General features: G+C 37.3%; 2 protein-coding genes and 1 long non-coding RNA gene across 3 annotated transcripts; 1 reads left to right on the forward strand and 2 right to left on the reverse strand.

Annotated features, from left to right (window-relative positions):
• Window positions 1-1,098: 1,098 nt before the first annotated feature.
• Window positions 1,099-3,890, forward strand: LOC110772650 (uncharacterized). The gene is made up of 2 exons (XR_002529131.2): window positions 1,099-1,865; window positions 3,591-3,890. It is a non-coding gene; the product is annotated as an uncharacterized LOC110772650 (long non-coding RNA).
• Window positions 3,891-8,318: 4,428 nt separating this feature from the next.
• On the reverse strand, window positions 8,319-14,965 carry LOC110772651 (Xanthine/uracil permease family protein). The gene is made up of 10 exons (XM_021977107.2): window positions 13,905-14,965; window positions 12,700-12,797; window positions 12,442-12,612; window positions 12,106-12,206; window positions 11,419-11,554; window positions 11,215-11,265; window positions 10,457-10,744; window positions 9,838-10,072; window positions 9,308-9,591; window positions 8,319-8,838 (listed from the first exon to the last, which is right to left on the reverse strand). Exons 1-10 carry the CDS (start codon window positions 14,578-14,580, stop codon window positions 8,617-8,619), a joined length of 2,262 nt encoding a protein of 753 aa, XP_021832799.2. The 5' UTR covers window positions 14,581-14,965; the 3' UTR covers window positions 8,319-8,616.
• A 2,672-nt stretch (window positions 14,966-17,637) lies between these two features.
• LOC110772653 (protein SKIP34) lies at window positions 17,638-18,257 on the reverse strand. Its single transcript, XM_021977109.2, has one exon. It carries the CDS (start codon window positions 18,141-18,143, stop codon window positions 17,847-17,849), a length of 297 nt encoding a protein of 98 aa, XP_021832801.1. The 5' UTR covers window positions 18,144-18,257; the 3' UTR covers window positions 17,638-17,846.

Genomic DNA, 18,257 nt, shown 5'->3' on the forward strand with positions numbered 1-18,257 from the left:
TACCTCCTTATGGAGAAGAATAAGAATAAGAACCTAACATATTCAAACCCATATTCATATTTTAGCAACTCATTCTAGCCTAACTATAGGTATTTTGTCCTAACGAATTTTGTCTTACTACTGGTCCAATCATTAGTCGACAACTCATTAATTTCTTACCTAAATTTTGGGGGTAAAAAGCGAGTCTTGGCTTTAGCCGTCATTGACTTAGAGAATTTTTTAGAGCATCATTTTCTTCTCTATTTTTTCTCTCCTCTAAGCGAGGTCTGCATATCCTTTAAAAATGAGATTTTCATCCTGTTTTTGAAATCTGCTTTGGGTTCTTAACATATGCATCTAGAACACATCCTCATCCATCATCAAGTTTTATGATAGATTCATGGATTAATTTCTTCAAGAATGATTTTTATTTTTATTTTTAAGAAATCGATCTCTTGGTTTTTGAATCTACAACTCACTACTATCATTGATCTTGAGCTGAGTCACGGTGCCATGGGATGAAGATACTGATGGACTAGCTACCATTTCCATGAAGAACATACTTCTAGCTCAACTAAGTTCGGAAAAGAAGGTTGCACAGGGAGGTAGTGCTCATTTCCTTAATGGATCTAAGATTGTTTGTGTTATTTTTTCCTATTTAGATCGGTGCACTAGATACTAAGTTATATCAGGTTTGTTAAGAGTTTAAATTAAGTTGTACCTTGAGGCCCAAAACCTTGTGAAATAAGGAAGGGTTTTGAGGCCTATTAAGGGGTCCTATTTATTTCCATTTATGCGTGAACCGATTAAGTGGGCTTGAAAGATTAGTCAAGTCGGCCCTCGGTGATGAGTAGAGACGACTTGACCTAGCCTTATATAAGCTTAAGGCCCTGCTCTCATCAGACACGTTCTCAAAACCTATTCTCATCATAAAGAGAGAGCTGAAACCGATTTTGAGAGAGAGCAGAAGTCTTGAGCCGTTCTTGTTCTTGCTAGGATTACTGCTGCTATGGATTGGATGAGTTCAAAGGCTGTGTACTCAAGGAAGATGACTCCAGGTATGTCTTCATGTCTTTATACGCATTACATATTTGTGTGAAAGATCTAAATTGTATATTAAAGAAAATCAGTTTGAGCTTGTAATTACTTTTACCTGTAAGAATCTTCTTGATTTAGTGGATTACCTGGTCGGAGTGATGACCCCAGAGTTTCCCGTATACATTATTATATCCTGAAGTGTTTAGTAAAATGTATTGCTCATGACTTAGAGATCTTGCTAGGTGGTTGTTAGAGGTTTTCTGCGATGAATAAGTTTTATTAAACTCCATATTTCTCCATTGAATGTGGTGGCCATCTTTGACTAGTTCTTCATTTGTATTTTGTTTCAAGTGTTCGCGTGTGTATTTTATTTTTAGCTGAAAATTTTAATATATAAAAAAAAAAACTTGTTGGCGGTTCCTTAGGGTATCTTTTTCTTTTCTTTTGTTATCTTTTACTTTCTAGGTTTCAAAATACACCGTCGACAAACTTGTCTTCTCTCTTGTCTCCTTGTTTCTTGACCATCTTCTTCCCCACTATGTCTCAGTCTTAATCCTTGCGTACATCTGCTCGTAGGTCTAGAACCATTCCGCCACTGTCTCCTCATCTACCTTACCTACTTCACCTCGCTCGTTCAGATCTTCTTCCCACAAGTCTATGCTGATTGGAGATGCCTCTAAATTTGTATCTCCGAGAGCTATGGTGTTTTATCGGTCTATTGTCTCAAATTGGAAGTTCATTTCTGAGTGCACCGACAACATTGACGCTCTTTCCGTCTGTGATTGGAAGCGTGCCAATGACATGTTCGAGTATTACCACTTGTATCGTCTCAATACTCTGTCTTGCAGGTACAATGTAACTGTTATTCATGAATTCTTTTTGAATTTTCCTAAATAGCTTGCACTCACCAGATATAGGGTGTCTGTTCGTGATGTCTTCATCTTATTTACTCATTGTGTGGTTGATTAGGTCTTAGAAGTCAATCCATGTTCTCACATTAGCTTTGACATGTTCTCTACTGCTGCTTCGAAATATTCCATTGAGCAATTTAGGTCTCTTACTTATGTTGACCCATCTAATCACCAACAAAGGTTTGCCCATTAAGTCGTTTTTAGGCCATTTTTCAAGTTTCTTTGGGATTTTGTACGACATAATCTTCTTCCCATTGCGAATAACTCAGATCCCACACTAGGAGGTTGTAGGTTGATGCTCTTTATGCTTAATAGAGATCTTGTTCCATTTGGAGCAATTATCTGTCGCTCTTTTCAAACCAAAATTGTTGGACATGGCACTAAACACAAAAGGTCCCTTGTGTTTCCATGTCTCAATCATACGTTATGTAGTAACAAGGGAGTTGAGTTTGATCTTATTAATGTATAGTATGAGGCTCCTGTTGTCTATGATGAGTCCTCTATTGAGCTTAGTTATAAGCTCTCCAACTTTTGCTTTCCTAAGTCCTCTGCCTCGCCTGCTGCTTCTTCGCATATCTCTATGTTGCAATAGACAATTCAAGGTCAAGCAAATGAGCTTCACTACATGAGGAAGTTGGCTTCTTCTGCTCCCTGCCCAGGTGTCTCTCTGTTTTCTGCTCCATATAATATTCCTGTTGATCCACATGATGTAGCTATGGACCCTACTAGAGATTTGGTTGTTGAAAACTCTGATGCAGATTCTGAGGAGTCTTTTCTAGATGATTCTAAGGAGTCCCTAGCTTTTTAGGCCTCTGCATTGTTGTGTAGGTGATTCCTTATTTAGGTTTTGATTGTGTATTTTGTTGAACTCATTATGTTTGGGTGTATGACCTAACGGGGAGTATCTTTTAAACAGAATGTATGTACTCTGGTGGAGTATCTTTTGAACAGAATCTATGTACTAAGGGGGAGTATCCTTTTGATCAAGATGTCTGTTGTGGAACTTTTTCGTTGTTTTTTGGGTCTCCATGATTGCTAATTGTGTCTATTGTTCATGCTTAATGAATCATTCATGGCCTTTCTTTTACTGTCTTGTATTTATTTTTGCGCTTTCCTGAAAAAAAAGAAAAAAAAAGAAAGGGGAAGATATACCCAACCAGTGCCGATTTATGTAATTTTAAACTTGTCTATGCTTGGAGGTTGTGTGTTTTTTTGTAGGTACATATTGTGTAAGATTTCTCCGATATATTCCAGTCTGTTTGGTTGGGTTGTGTGTTGAGTGTGTGAGCTTTTGGGTTGTTATCATGGAAAGCCAAAAATGAGGAGATTGTTAGGTTAGCTTTAGCTAGTTTGATGTTTTAGGCTTCCTTGAACGACACTGTATTTGCAATTGTAAAAGCATCAAGCTAAAACTTGCTTAGTCTAGGTTAGATTAGGTTGAAGAAGGCCTCTATGAGTCAGACAAATTGCAGCTCCTTAGATAATGACTCAAAGGTAATTTGTATATTTCATGCATTCGAATGCAACAGTTTTTTAGCAGAGTCATTTCATATGATCAATCATCTGTTGGTATACATGTGTATTGATTAAGGACAGTACTTTTGAAATTTTACTTCACGGTATGTGCGGCAAGAAATTACTGATCATCCGGTCCTTTTTTAGGTGAGACCCAAGGGTATCCACCGCCGACAGCAGTGACTAATCCCTTTCGCCGCGGGAGCTCTCCCAATGGAGGTAAACGGCTGGCCACGAAATGCGCTCCATTCCCATGGGCGGGGATCGAACCCCCAACCTCATAGTTAAGGAATGAGGTGAGCTACCACCACACCACATCTCATGGTTGTCCTTTTTTTCAATAAAGCTGATGGTTATTTATTTCTTAAATTGTCTATAATACCCTTGTAATCATGACACAACATTTTTTTTATATTTCTCTATAATTATCATATGGTTTTTATATTATTTTTTCTCTTTCTTCTACCCAACACACACAGTTTTGCTACCTCTCTAACACACAGACCTTACCCACGCATACATTGTACCCCTCTTAATATATATATATTTTTTGGTGTGCTTGTGTGGTTTCTTTTTTAAGTTTATGTTTTTTGGATTTTGTATGTTATATTTTATTTATATATATATATATATATTTTTTAATATATCTGCATAATATTAATGGTTCTATTTTACACAATCTTTTGTATGTTACTCCAAATATGTTTCTAGAATTTTTTTTTTCTATAGTTGATTTTCCCACTTTCTTTTTGTCCACTTACACTCCTTTTTATATATTTTTAATATTTTTAAATAAAATTTGTTATTTCTCCTTCCTATTCTACCCTTACTTTGCATTAATTTCTTTTCTCTTTACTTTTATATTATTTCTTTTTCTTTATACTTAATTTTCCAACTTGCACTTCATTTTCAATAGTGTTTTCAAAAGGCCTCGGTGCAATTAGTAGTGAAATCACTTATTATAAGTTGTAATTTATTTTGTCAAGTTTTCAATGTGGGTGTTGAAATGATAATTTTTATTAAATAAAAGGGGATGGCTGCTCGCGTGGAAATTTATTAAAAGTGAATGACAACAATAATAATTCATCCAACATGTGTTTACTAACTTACCCATGCTATTATTTCTAAATACCACTACTTTTGACCTTTAAAAAACTGTTCATATTAATAACTTTTAATGATAAAAAATCAAGATTATTGTTGGAAATTTGAATAACTTTTCATTCCTAATACTGCCCTAACCAAACATGGGAATGAGAGAAAATAGTGTTCCCTAACATGGGAATGAACATCTTCCATTCTCATCATTCTCATCTCGTGAGATTAGACGTGAGAAGTTTATTCCCAATAAGTTCAATCCACGAACCAAACGGGTCCTAAATAGTATTAAATCCGAAATTCGAAATGCTTAACCTCTAAACGAGAGTGGGGTAATAGGTTAGAAATACAATAAGTCAAAAGTCTGATTCCCTCCCAAGAAAACCAACGAAAATGATATCATTTGGAACCACTTAAGCAATATTTCAGTTAAGTGAAGTAAAATGAACAGTGACCACACACTGACCAATCAACAATACCCACTAGTAGCTTCCTCCCAACACCAAGTTTGTACGTACTTGATGCATGCCATGGATGGTGCATATAATCTTAATAAATTCTATATCTTGTATATGAATGGAAGGTAATTTATTAGCCACCGCCCATCAACTTAAAGTCTTAAAGGGTATTTAAATTATGGACAATAATTTGGTGATTTGAATTAGTAATTAAAGTTAAGTACGATTGCTCCGGTAGGGCAATTACTCTTGCCTAGTGAGGCCTTGCAATCCCACAAACCAGTGCCTTGGCCATCAAGAATTCCGTGAGAGCTAGATATGTTGAGGCCGTGCACATCCTGAAACAAAAGCCAGTTATACCAGCATTTCCAAGGACCCGATAATCGGATGGGGCAACGAGGGTGCCTTCGGCGATGCAAAAGGTGATGGCGTTGTTGTTGCATGGCCCTCTGAAGATGGCATTGCCTAGCAAGAACGTCCCGCGCGGGACGTGAATGACAGCTGGCTTCACGGAGGCACAAGCTTTGTCCCATGCAGAACGGAAGGCTTTGGTTGAGTCAATCCTGCCATCTGGTTTGGCTCCTAAGTTGACCACACGGTAATTATTATAGTAAATTGAACTTAGACCCATAAAATTCATTTTAAATCACCTACAACTCTTTCCTTTATTTTTCTATTTAAAATACTCAATTTTTTCAAATAATATCCGATGACTAGGATCCAACTAAGCAAGTTACCTAATATAACTTAAAATCTGATTTATTATAGAAAATAGAAATTATAGGGACCTATATTGGACAAGTCCTTTTTAATACCACATGACACTAAGGCTGATGAGTTCATGAAGGCAAACACAAGTACACATGAGAGAATGAGAATGAGGCTTCTAGGACATGATGACTTTGCCATTGATTTTGGACACTACAACGTACTTGGTGGAGTTTTAATTTGTCTGAGAGAGAGAGAGAGATAGAGGTTAATTATGAGCTGAGGTGGTGAGGAAGTTGAATTGTTTAAGGGGTATTTATAGGCAGGGCCGGCCCTGACTTTTGGGTGGCCCTAGGCCATAAACTAAATGAGGCCCTTTTTTTAGTATACAATTGCGAAAAAATAACAAATAAAATGATTTTACTTCACGTGCTATGAGCAAATAAAAAAGGTAGTATGCATTATAGTAGGACATATCTCCATAAAAAAAATTCTGATTAGATATTTAATATCATGAAGGAAATTACAAATTTACAAACCGATGTTCCAGCAACCAATAGCCCAAGGAAAGAGTTTGTTGTTTGCTTCTATAATGGGTCTCTATGTGTTTTGTTCCTATTGGAAATTGAAAAAATAGTTTGCTAGATAGGAACAAATATAAAGAAAAAATCATAAATCTGATTACCTTTTGAAATTCTCATGCTCCTCTCCTCTTGGTCACCATCAATCTCAAAGACAAAGATCAAAACAGAAAAATTGTGAGCTTTTCAGTGAGAGATCGATTCTTAGGGTTACAATATGAGAAAAGAGGAATGAGAGAAATTGAAAATAATGAATGGATTGAAGAGACATTGGAAAAATAGAGAATAATATGGTGGTGGATTAAATAGAGAGTATGGTCTTCCATGGGGAAACTAGGAGTAGACGCTGCGTGGGAAAAGAGGAAGACTTTTGGGGTTTCTTCTCGGAAGAGGAATCGTGTTTCCTCATTTAATTTTATTGTGTGTTTTTTTTTAATAAGTTGGACCCCAAAAATTTATTCTGAATGCGTGAAACGTCCCCTAAAATTTTAATATATTTTATATTTGATGCTGGTATACATATATAATATAAACAATTTTGGGGCCCCCTTAATTGGAGGCCCATATCTCATGGCCATGGCCCTTCCTGTCCCCCAAAGGCAGGCCCTGTTTATAGGGTTAAACTATTTACTAAGGGTACGGCACCAAGAATAGTTTTGTGCCAAGAAGGGTTTTGTGCCTTGGTGACATACAAAACCAAACTATTTACGCAAACGATTACTCATTGTTGGCAAAACCTATTCCACCCATTGTGCCTTAAATCATAAAAAGCAAAAACAAAACATACTAATATTCTAGCCCCAAATGGTTGAACCCTAAAAAGATGCTAGCTAGCTATATCATCAAGAGGTGATTTCCCCACTCCAATTTGAATTGGTATACTTTTGCGCTAGAGCCTCTAGGCTAGAGGTCTCTTTGATATTTTTAATTTTTAAAATTTTAGAATGTTTGTTCCGTCCTTGTTTGGGTGACAGGTACACAAAGGATGCTCTCTATGCCTTGCTTAGATTATGTACGTACTTCTAGTCCGCATATGAAAGGATATACTGTACACTACAAAAGAAAGTGGCAACAGTCACCATTATTTGGTGATATTTGCTTATTTAGTCACCCTATCAAATTTCACCAAATAATGGTGACTATTACCACTTTTGTTTTTTTTTTTTGTTTTTTTTGTAGTGGTACCTGGTGCTCCACGTATAGATGTACTACTTGCTTATAAGATACATTGTATATACCAGAGCCGTTTGTCTATAAGACATCACGATGAGAACAGACAGACCAAACAGACTATACTATTCACGAAATTAATGGAATTGGACGGATCAATCTGAATAAGACATAACGATGAGAACAGGTGAATAAGTGTGTATTTACATTACATGTTGTTCACATTTTTTATTCTTGTCCATTAGAACAGAAAATGACAGTTTTTTTTTCAATATTTAGTTAGGCAATATTGTAATTTGAAGGGTGGAGGGCCAGTTATATATAATTTACATATAAAGTTAGGGGAAGCATAAGGTGTGGGGTTTAGGATACTAGGACACGATATGATAGGCTTGAGCACGGTTCGGGTTCGGTTTGGTTTAGTTTCGAGTCTATTGACAAGGTTACTCTATTGACACATAAAGACAAGAACCCCAAACAACATTATCTAGTTTTTGAAATGCACTGGTAGAATGATCAACATGTCGGCTTTCCACTTAAGCAAGCAAAACAAACATGGAAATGCAAATCAGATGAAAAAGAAATATGCGATGCCAAGGAGAAAATCTAACACCTTGTCCAAGATAAGCAACTGAAGGTAGAGAATGGAGAGAATGCTTCAAGGGTATAAATTTCATTTTACCAACGGTTTTATCATGTGATCGTCAATTTACCTCTTATTTCAGATTCAGAGTTCATATGGTATTCTGATTGTGAAACTTTTAAATGGTTGGAATCAAGGGCGGATTCGGGTATAGGCTAGAGTGGACTTTGGGCTTTCAGGTAGTATTTATAGTAATTCTTCCACTAATGCAAGAGTCGGTTCCAATAAACTTTTATTTGGAATGAATAACTATTTGATGGATTTACATATTACAAAGAGCTAAATTTAGCCCTTATGAAACTGTTTTAAGTCATTGTACAATTGGAATCACAATGGTTGCAAACTATTCTCTAGCATGGCAATTGTACAACATTTCCAATTTGGTGTAGGAAGCTATTGCTATGTGTCTATATCGTGTGATTATCATTTCTCTTCACTCCAGCTTTACCATATCCACTCTTCAGTGCCCCCAAAATCTACCAAGTGCCTTTGCATTTTCACATTACTATAAAATATCACACACCTAGATGTTTTTCCCGGCAATGACATCTGCAAAGTTTTCTTGGCAAGGAATAATCTTCAAGCAATGACGGATCGGTTGAGATGTCTTCTGGACGTGACCATATATAAACCCCTCGCTCCTGCCGGCTGCCTGGAACACTGTTTTCTAGTACGAATGCTATCAGAAGTGTCACCACCATGTTCAAAGACAGTAGTCCATTTATAACGAAGTCAAGCTGCCAGGCATTGAAACAACAATTTTGCTCACATCTAACTTAAAGGACATAAAACAGAACTTGAAACTGTACATAGAAGAGGCTAGGAAAGTAAACATGCGTGCCTGTACATGTTAAAACATGGGCCCTAGACTCCTTGAATGCAATATTTTGATCATATTTATCAGTCCCCAAATATGATTTTAACCATCTTCAGAAAAACTGTTCTTTTTTGTAACTTACAGTATCTGGGGTCACTACCTTGGAGGTTCCTTGACAATCAAGTCAGCAGGAAATATTCAATGTGATGGTACTTCAAAATAGCATGTTTTCATTTGATTCATCACTATTCCGGTAGAAGTTCCTCTCTTCTTCTTTTTTTACCCTTTTTTTTTCGTTCAATAGTTTTTAGGAAGGGGGAAGTGAAGCTCTGATTTTTCACGTTGCATTTAGAATCCGTAAGGAAACAAGAATAAAATAGCTTTCTTACTTGTTTAATGCCCGTATGGAGTGGTCCATTAGATGCTGCTCCATAGGGAACAAAATAGCTAGGTAGGATGAGGCTGGATTCGGGTTGATACTGTTGAAAATACGCTGGGATAGATAAACCGAGGAACAATGAAACACCAACGATCATTATGTTTCTAAAACTTGCTGCTTGACTACTATACTGCAAAGTTGAGAGACCCAATGCCACAACAAGGGCCCACGTGAAGCACAGTACTGAAGCAGCCAAGGCCAATGGTATAGAGGCAAGAATGGCACCCACTTTTCCTACAAAACAATGAGGGACAAAAATACATTTTTTAAAAAGAAAAATTCCTGAAGTATCCACCAAGGGTCATCAATAAGCTAATTATACCTGTCAATGACAACCAAATATGCGTTGCAAACTGCTTAGGGAATACTTAGGATACATGCAGTAAACCAATACAAAGCATAATTTAACACAACAATAAAACATTACTTTGTGCTTTTGACAGCAATTCAAACTTATTATGGGGGTTTGAAGTACTTTACCTATAAACGAGAAGAAGATTAAGAAAACTGCTCCAAGTTCCACGGCCCTGCGATTTGCCACCTTCGTTATGTTAATCGTATGTACATTTTCTGTCAAGGTTGTTGACCCAGTACCTGAACCCCAAATTCCAGCCAATATACTGCAGAAACCTTCCAATGCAATTCCTCTGCTGACAATTCCTGGCGTTGGAGGCTTCAAATTAATACGCACAGATGCAGTGTGGTATGTTCCAACCTGGATAAGTTTTTACACCCTGTGCATCAGTGTCATGCTGGTAATTTCATATTTACGTTCATTCACTGCCCTAGAGTACAGATATAATTTTTTAACATTAGTAAGAAGGGGATAAAAAGGACTTCCAACCAAAAAAATATTATAGGACAGGGATGAGTGCTATTGTGCAATCACAAAGCCTTCACCATAGCCCAAAGTCATAGCACTATTGAATAGTGTTTAAATAATCCCCCTATTCAAAAGACGAGGCAATTTAGCAGCTTAGACGCTCCTCTCACCAATGACATGACATAAGCAGCGCTGGTGTGTGCGAGAACACAAGCATGTGACATCATATATACTTATAACTTATTTTCAGTTGCATTTGAATTATAAGCTACCCACCGAATCAACTGATGCTACGAGCGACACAAAAATCATGATAATGGAAGTCCTGAAATGGAAGATAGGGAGACCCCACTGTAAAGGGTATGGAATCCTGACCCACGCAGCAGTTCTCCATGCATTTGAAACATCGGTCCTGCAATGTGTCATAGTATATGCATGCTTTCTGCAAGCATCTATTAGGATATTTGAACTAGGTATATCAGGGCTGCAGCCTTTGTAATTGTATGCTCCACCGGCTGTCAAAAAGAATGCATAAGTCCATATGATCATAACACTTAAGGGAACCTGCAATAAGAAAAAGGTCAGCAAGATCAATTAAGTTACAATATCGACATGCACCGTAAAGTTTTAGAAAAACAGTTTGAGTGCTACCAACAACTAGACAGAAAATGATGGCCATGAATATATATTTCAACAGGATTACCCAGCCAGGATGGTGATTACTGATGTCACTGTGTAAACTAAATGTTTGAACCTGGCAGTATTATCTTGTCCCAAAATGCCAAATCTTAGATAACATTTGGGGCCTTCTCTGGAAAGATGTTGGGAACTCAACTTGCCATGAAAGCACAACACGTGGATAGTAGGGGTTCTTTAACCCACCATAAGACTAAGGAAAGTACAGGATAGGGTTCAGTTACACATAGGAAACATTGAAATCTTCCAGGTCAAAAGACTCCAAACAAAACCAATATCTAATTTAATAAATAATATAGCTTTCAATGAACCAAGATGTTGAAAGGTATGATACCTACCGCATAAATCTGAAAAAAGCGATGCCCAAAGATGGATACGCCTCGAAGGTACTATAAACATAGCAACAAAAGTAAAGTAATTAATATTTGTTAACACTTAGCCAAAGCATTTAAGAATTAAGAAGATTAAATGTGGAAGACTCCTTAAAGACAGCTGTATAGAACAGGCTGCATAGGCATATTTAGTACCACGCACTCACTTACCAGAGTGAATATGAGAACCAAAAGTATCAGCGGAATGCTAATTTCCACACAACTCCCAGCTTGTGGAAAGCCATAGCTAAAAAACGCTAAACCTACTGCAGCAACTGTTGGTGCAACAATAATGGGGTGTATCAATCTGCAATGTGTTATCATATAGATCAGAAAGAGAAATGGCATAGCTTATACAAGTACTAGCAAAAAACAGAATATAAATCATGATAGCTGCTGGCAATGATTATTCAGTTTTAAAATTACTAACCATATCAAATTCACTAAGACTTTTGACGCAACTAAATGGGCAACCACGATTTGATTTATCAACATTAGGCCCCCTATTATGTTTACAGGTAGAAAAAATATATATTATTTCCAGTAGTGCCAGCGAAATCCTCTTTGCCCCAGCTCCAAGACATGGTTATGCAAGCCAAAAATGCAAATATGTTTCCCTAAGTTAGTGTTATATTGCATTGTCATAAATAAACAAAATGAATGACATGATATGTGTGTGTGTGTATATATATATATACACACACACATTAGAGACAGAGACACAGAGACACAGGATTAGGAGCAGAACCAATGAATCCAAGAAACCCATTTTTATTCCAGAAAATACATTATTTGTCTTTTTAATAAGCATCGAAATATCGGCAAAATGAAAATTTTACAAGAAATCTCTTGAATTACCTCAGCAATAAAGACATTAAACCACTAAATCCCAGGAGGCTCTGAAATATCGAACCAATAATTATAGCTCCTTGCAGTTCTCTCATTATATGCCTAAATTTCTGCAATGAAATTAATAGACAATGAAACTATGAGGTGCATGATACATTTGACATGAAATTAAAGGAAGTCGCTCCATTTCAAAAGGGTATAATTTCCAAATCCTCAAATATGTGGCAAAACATACTGATTTCAAGTAGGAAATTGTACCTGGATGTTAGAACATTCCAGGTAACAGTGAAAAATCTCAAGGATATTACAGTTGATAGAATCTTAGCCCTTAGTTACTGAACTTACATGCTCCGTAAGATTTCGAAATTCCTGAGCATTCATGATAACTAGTGCCGGTGCCAAGTATACAAATGAACTTCCTTGAACTAACGGAAGTCGAGTTCCAAAGTAAGAGTGCAGTATTGTTGTCATTCCAGAAACCAGCAGCATTGTTGAAATCACTGTGGAGGTATCCTTCTATGATCATTTATGCAAATTATATAAACAGTGAGTTTTCCCGCTTAAGTTGTAAGACAAAAAGAATGCAGGAGAATACATGCTTACATCTGTTCCACCCATGGCCGGTACAATGATCAGGGGGATGAATATAAGGGAACCAGCCAGTGATAAATAGTGCTGCAGACCGTAATACATTAGTGGAACTGCGATGGAAAACAATCAGATGAGAGTAAGGAAAGAAAACTAATTTTTTGTGAAGTATTCCAACCAGATTCAAGAGTGGATATTCACTCTGGCTAAGATATTATTAAGAGAACACCACAACATTTGTTCTAGTTTTGAAACCTTCGTCTAAACAACATAAGCTGAAGCAAACTTGCACTAACCCATCAAACTTGCACTAAAGTTCAGGGTCAGGAGATATCAATGTTGAAAGGAACGTTTTCAGCTATTATTCCCTGGAAAAGGAAGAAAAAGAATAGTAGATTGCATTACAAGCTTGTGTTCTTTCTCAATGCTATTTCCCCCTTACAGTGTTCATCTTTGCCTGCCACCTAAGTGCTAGCCCATATCTGTTGCACTGGTAGCGTTTGTTCCAGGGAATGGGATTTCAAGAACCCCATACCCATTCCCATTCCAAGGGTTTTTAGAAACCAATGGAATGTAGCATTTGTATTCCAATGGGAATAGTTGTCATTACCATGTATCATTAAGCTAGAACTAGAACATGGGAATGAGAAACCCACCCTTCCTTTCTCATGTTTGCACCTTCCAAACCTAAGAAAGGAATCTTAGACCCATTCCTAACCCCTATTCCAGCAAACAAATGCTATGAGAAATGGGAGTTGTTGCTTAAGGAAATCATGCCTCCCCTATCACAAGATTCAGCCTATTTTTTATTTACCTGGCCTTACCCATATTGAAGAATGAAACATTGAAAGTTTAGCTTCCTCGTACCTACTTTTCTTTTCCAGAGCTTTAAAGTACTGAAAACATAAACTTAACAAAGCACTAGCTTTGTTTCATCAGCATCAAATTTTTACTGGCTTTTAAACTTTCTGAAGACAAAATTTTGAATGACTACTTTTATTCAGATGCTAAATTTCGCTATTTTTGCTAGAAACCCTTTCTTTCCTAAACAATAGTATTTTAACTCATTCTGTCCCATGGTACTTTATTGAAAATCTCTTGCCTAGAAAATTAACTATACAACTATCACAAACAAAAAATAGCAATTGCCTAATCAACAAATTAATCCGATTTAAAGGTTAATCAACAAATTAGAACAAAACGAATGAAAGTAAACTAACCAAAACCCGGATTTTCTCTCAATCCAATCTTCATTGCAGACGGTCTCCCCCACCCTCCATGAACAGGTTCTTCACCATCTGGATAATTCATCTCTACATCTCTTTCATATTTCTCATCACCAATTATCTTCGGCTCAGCTGCTGAAGCAACTGGTGTGACTCCATGCCCATTCCCATTCCCACTTCCATTCCTATTCTCATTTCCATTGACACCGTCTCTTCTCTCATCATCTTTAGCACCCAAAACAGGCTCATTCTCAGTCCTCCTCCTCTTACTCTCACCCCGCACTGTTTCATCACTCTCATTCCTCACCCCTCCATGTCCAGGACCAGTAGCTGGCTCAATCTCAATCCCTGTACTGGGCTTAGTCCGGCCCAAAACCGGATCAATCTCGATTTTTGGAGACGACCCGCCACCACCTCTCCCATCAAAACCCGTCTCCAAACCAAACCCAGCACTATCATTTCTCACACTGCCACTAGTAGCTGTCTCCCCAGAGAAATTAGAGACAAACCCAGTTCTTTTGGCCCAAGATCTCAGCTCTCTTGGATTGTGATCCCTCCTCGGCACAAAAGCCGAGATCTTGGGTTCAACAGAGCCTATTGCAGCACCACGCCTCGGTCCCCTCTTTCTCTCAGCCTTGTCCATTGGCTCTGAGCTCGACCCCGGTTCCATTAAAGCTTCCTTTCAACTGGGTACCAGTTTTTTCAACAAAAATAAGCTTCAAAACTAAAGAAAGTAAACAGCTTGCCTCAGTTTCCTACCCAGAGAGCAGCACAAAGAAGAAGCTCAGCAAACTATAAGCACGAGAAGAAAATAAAGTATTCAATTAGAGAAAGAGAGAGGGAGAGTGAAAGCAAAGCAACAAAGAATGATTTGGATTTGTTGGGATGGGGAAAGGTGTGTGAGAGGGTGAATAAGAGAGCTTCATCTTTTTTATTAGTGCTAATTTCAACTGTAATGATGCGAGTAATGGTGTGATCGGGCCGACTGTTGCTTGAGATAAGTGTGAGTGAGCTTCATCTTCTTCTTCTCCTTGTTTTATTTATTTTTAATTTTTCCTAATCTGTTTGCCGCTCGCTAGTTGCTTTCAGTTTAAGTTTTGTTTCTTTGCTGAAATTACTGAAACGCCCCCATTTTCTGGCCGTTGGGATGGGGAAACGTAATGTACCAACAATATTTGGAGAGGAAGAATCGAACACAACACAGGACCTCGTACGAGTGCAGGGTAATTTTTCTTAATCACTTGAGCTACAAATTCTTTGTCTTTAATACTCTCATTTTGATCTTCACAATTTCCCTTTTGTATATTCCTTCACTTCCTCCTTGTTCTTTATTTTAGAGATTTTGAATCCCTCCAATTCACCAAAACTAACTTTTATAAAATTGCTTTTGTTTTTTCTTTCCTTTTATAAGTGTATAAGAGTTGGATTATCAAAGAAAGACCATGAAGTATGGATTGAATATGAAAGTTGAGAGTCAGGCCCATTCTGTCACCTTCACTTAGACTTTGTAGCCTAAAGACAATTAAAGATGTTATTTGTGAGTGTATCTTTTTACTTAAATACAATTAAAAGATTACTTAACTTTGTCGACGGTCACAAAAGGCAGGATCTGTTTCCATGCTTTATTCTATCACACTACCTTCAGTAGGATTTTTCTTTTTCTCAGTTGAGGAAAAGATATAATTGGCAACTCTGTTCTTTTTCTTTTGCTTCCTTTTATTTTTATTTTTGTTTCTTTAAAGTATGTTGCTGAGTTGGTGGAGTATTTTCAACAAGATGAGCAAGCAGCTTTCAACATATCGGTGGTTGCAGTTGTGTCAATACTTTGAAAATCACAGAAGGCCTGTCAATTGAGAGAGAGAATTCCATGAAACGGGAATATTCCCGGCCAATAACAATATGACACGTTTGACAACACTTCCACATGGCATAAAATTATTGGCCGAAGATAGCAAAACAGTGTTATCCCAATCGCAACTAAGTTCTCTTGTCAAATGGGATATAAGTATAACTCCAACTTCAGGAGATATTATTGGGAGAGCAGAGCTGGAGATTAATGTTCAACCAAACATAAATAAATAATTTTAAACTTTGAGGTCAATGACAATCTTGCCCTCCTTTGATTGTCATCTCTATATCTAAGGTCCTTGGCTTAATCATTATCTCTCCATACTTGTGAAGGTTATCGTGAAGTAGAAGGATCATAAAAACGATTTATAAGATTCCATATCTTTCTTCTGGCCAACCAAAAAGTCATTTCGGCCAACAAAAGCAAAATCAACTGCAAGTCCTGCCAACCTTCAAAAGGAGAAAGTTTGAGACTTTTTGGTTCTTTGAATTCACTCGACTACAAAAGAAAAGAAAAATATGGAGGGAAATGATTCCAAAATCCACAGTGGATTGTGATGCTTAAACCCCCAGTTTCACGATCATGGAAACCACAAAACGACATGCAGTGTAAATTACAATTTTACTAGGTTAGAGGAAAATATTGTAGCCTTTGAGCCATAATAGCCCAACAACACATTTCAACTAAGCAGATTCTGTTTTACCCTGCTGAAATTGCAGCTAACAAGCAGGTAAGCACTGGACTTTTGGCCATGCATTCCACTTCATTGTATCAGAATAAAGAACAGAAGACTGAGCCAAAAAGATAGAAATTTTGTTAACAGTAAGGTTGAATATAGATAGTAGATTCCAATTTTGATTGTTAATAGTTTCACGAGATTTTAGAAATATTAAGTTAGAGTTTATGTTAATCAAAACCGCACGTAAATTAGTCTATTTAAGAGAATGGAAATTTCACAATCTTCCAGTAAAAAAGTTCTACTTCTTATTCAGTTCCGAACCCACTTAAAAATATAAGAGCTCAAGTTATGCGAAAAAAAATATCAAAACTCTCAACAGTTTAAACTAAGAAGCTAAATGCCAATCTCCTTAGTTTTGTATCCACTATCCAACTGCAACCAAAAGCAGTCATAACTTGATTATTTTTGTTGAGTTGAGCACCATTTTGCAGATGTCTTAAAGCTTACATATATATAGCATTTAAACCTTAAATCTCATCCTTGTGCTCCCTAGTTTGGGGTCTGTTTTCTAATGAGATGACTTCTTGGTAAGTGAGATAATTTTCTCCATCCAACAAAAGCCCATTTCAATCCACAGCCATAACCAGTTCTACTGGTAACAAGTAAGCCTGTGGGCTGGTTAGGAGATGCCAACCAACTTTCTCCACACACACACACACACACACACACACACACACACATGTGTTCAAAGTTGGGCTAGAAAATGTACCTATCACACACACACAAATTCCTTTCAATCCATAGCATGTGTTCAAAGTTGGGCTAGAAAATGTACCTATCATGTTTGATGAAGAACCCTCCAGCTTTTCTCCTCAATTGAACACAATGGCAACTTAAAAAATTGTTGTCAATCCAAAATCTAAAATCCACACTTTAGTAGAAACAGACAAATGATTCATTAACTAGCTGCTGATCACTAACCAAATGAGCATAAACATACGCTCTCTAAAATGTATGAAATTTTGCATTCCAGTCTCTCCAATTTAACAAAGAAGTGAGCCAATGACCATACCCAAACCACCAAAATGAAAATCATGAAATAGAAAATCCATGGCACTAAAATGATTCCAGTATCCAAATTCCAAACAACTGCAAATCTACTAGTTGTTTTACACTAGATAACTATCCAAGTATATATCTTGTTCATCAATAATCTGCATCACATTGATAATAATGTCATGTAATAATACAAACACAAACAGGAGCTGATGATAAACCCAGAACCATTAAAACCAACCTAAAAAACAAAACAAAAAACGAAAAAAGTAAAAAGGGAAAACTATGAACAAGAGGTGTTTGATAAAATGCGCAAGAGAAAAGGAGGCAATTAGTGATGGTTTGGGGCTTTTTATTTACTTGACAGGGGAGAGGGAGAGAAGAGGCCAGATACATATTCTTGCTGCTCGCGGAAGCGACGTTTGAGGTAGGTTTCGAGGATCTCCATGACCGAAACGAATCGTTTCATCTCATTGAGGCGACGGCTGAGCTCTGCTTCCCGAGCCCTGGCTCGCGCCAGCCGTGCCTCCGTCTCAGCCAGGCGGCCGCGCAGATCTGCGACCACAACCGCGTTGTCGTTCGGCAATCGGACGACGCGCGTAGGGGTCAGGTTGTCTCTGGAGAAGGGTTGTTGCTGACCGTAACACATGATTTTTGCGTAGTGATGTTGCTTGATGCGCGATGTTAAGAATTTGGGAAGAATTTGCAGCGAAGGGAGAGAAGAATGAAAGAGTTTCTTTTGTGTGTTTTTGTCTGGGGGTTT

The sequence above is a fragment of the Prunus avium genome, chromosome 6 (assembly GCF_965620075.1).
Source record: "Prunus avium chromosome 6, drPruAviu1.hap1.1, whole genome shotgun sequence".
Taxonomy (NCBI): domain Eukaryota; kingdom Viridiplantae; phylum Streptophyta; class Magnoliopsida; order Rosales; family Rosaceae; genus Prunus; species Prunus avium.

Excerpts from the sequence above, each read along its gene's own strand:
- LOC110772651 (XM_021977107.2), bottom strand. The coding sequence starts at position 14,580 with ATGGAACCGGGGTCGAGCTCAGAGCCAATGGACAAGGCTGAGAGAAAG. Across the intron at positions 12,613-12,699 it reads CGGCCATGGGTGGAACAGAT|AAGGATACCTCCACAGTGAT; the intron begins GTAAGCATGTAT and ends AAATGATCATAG. Across the intron at positions 12,207-12,441 it reads TTCGAAATCTTACGGAGCAT|AAATTTAGGCATATAATGAG; the intron begins GTAAGTTCAGTA and ends ATTTCATTGCAG.
- LOC110772653 (XM_021977109.2), bottom strand. The coding sequence starts at position 18,143 with ATGTGTTACGGTCAGCAACAACCCTTCTCCAGAGACAACCTGACCCCT.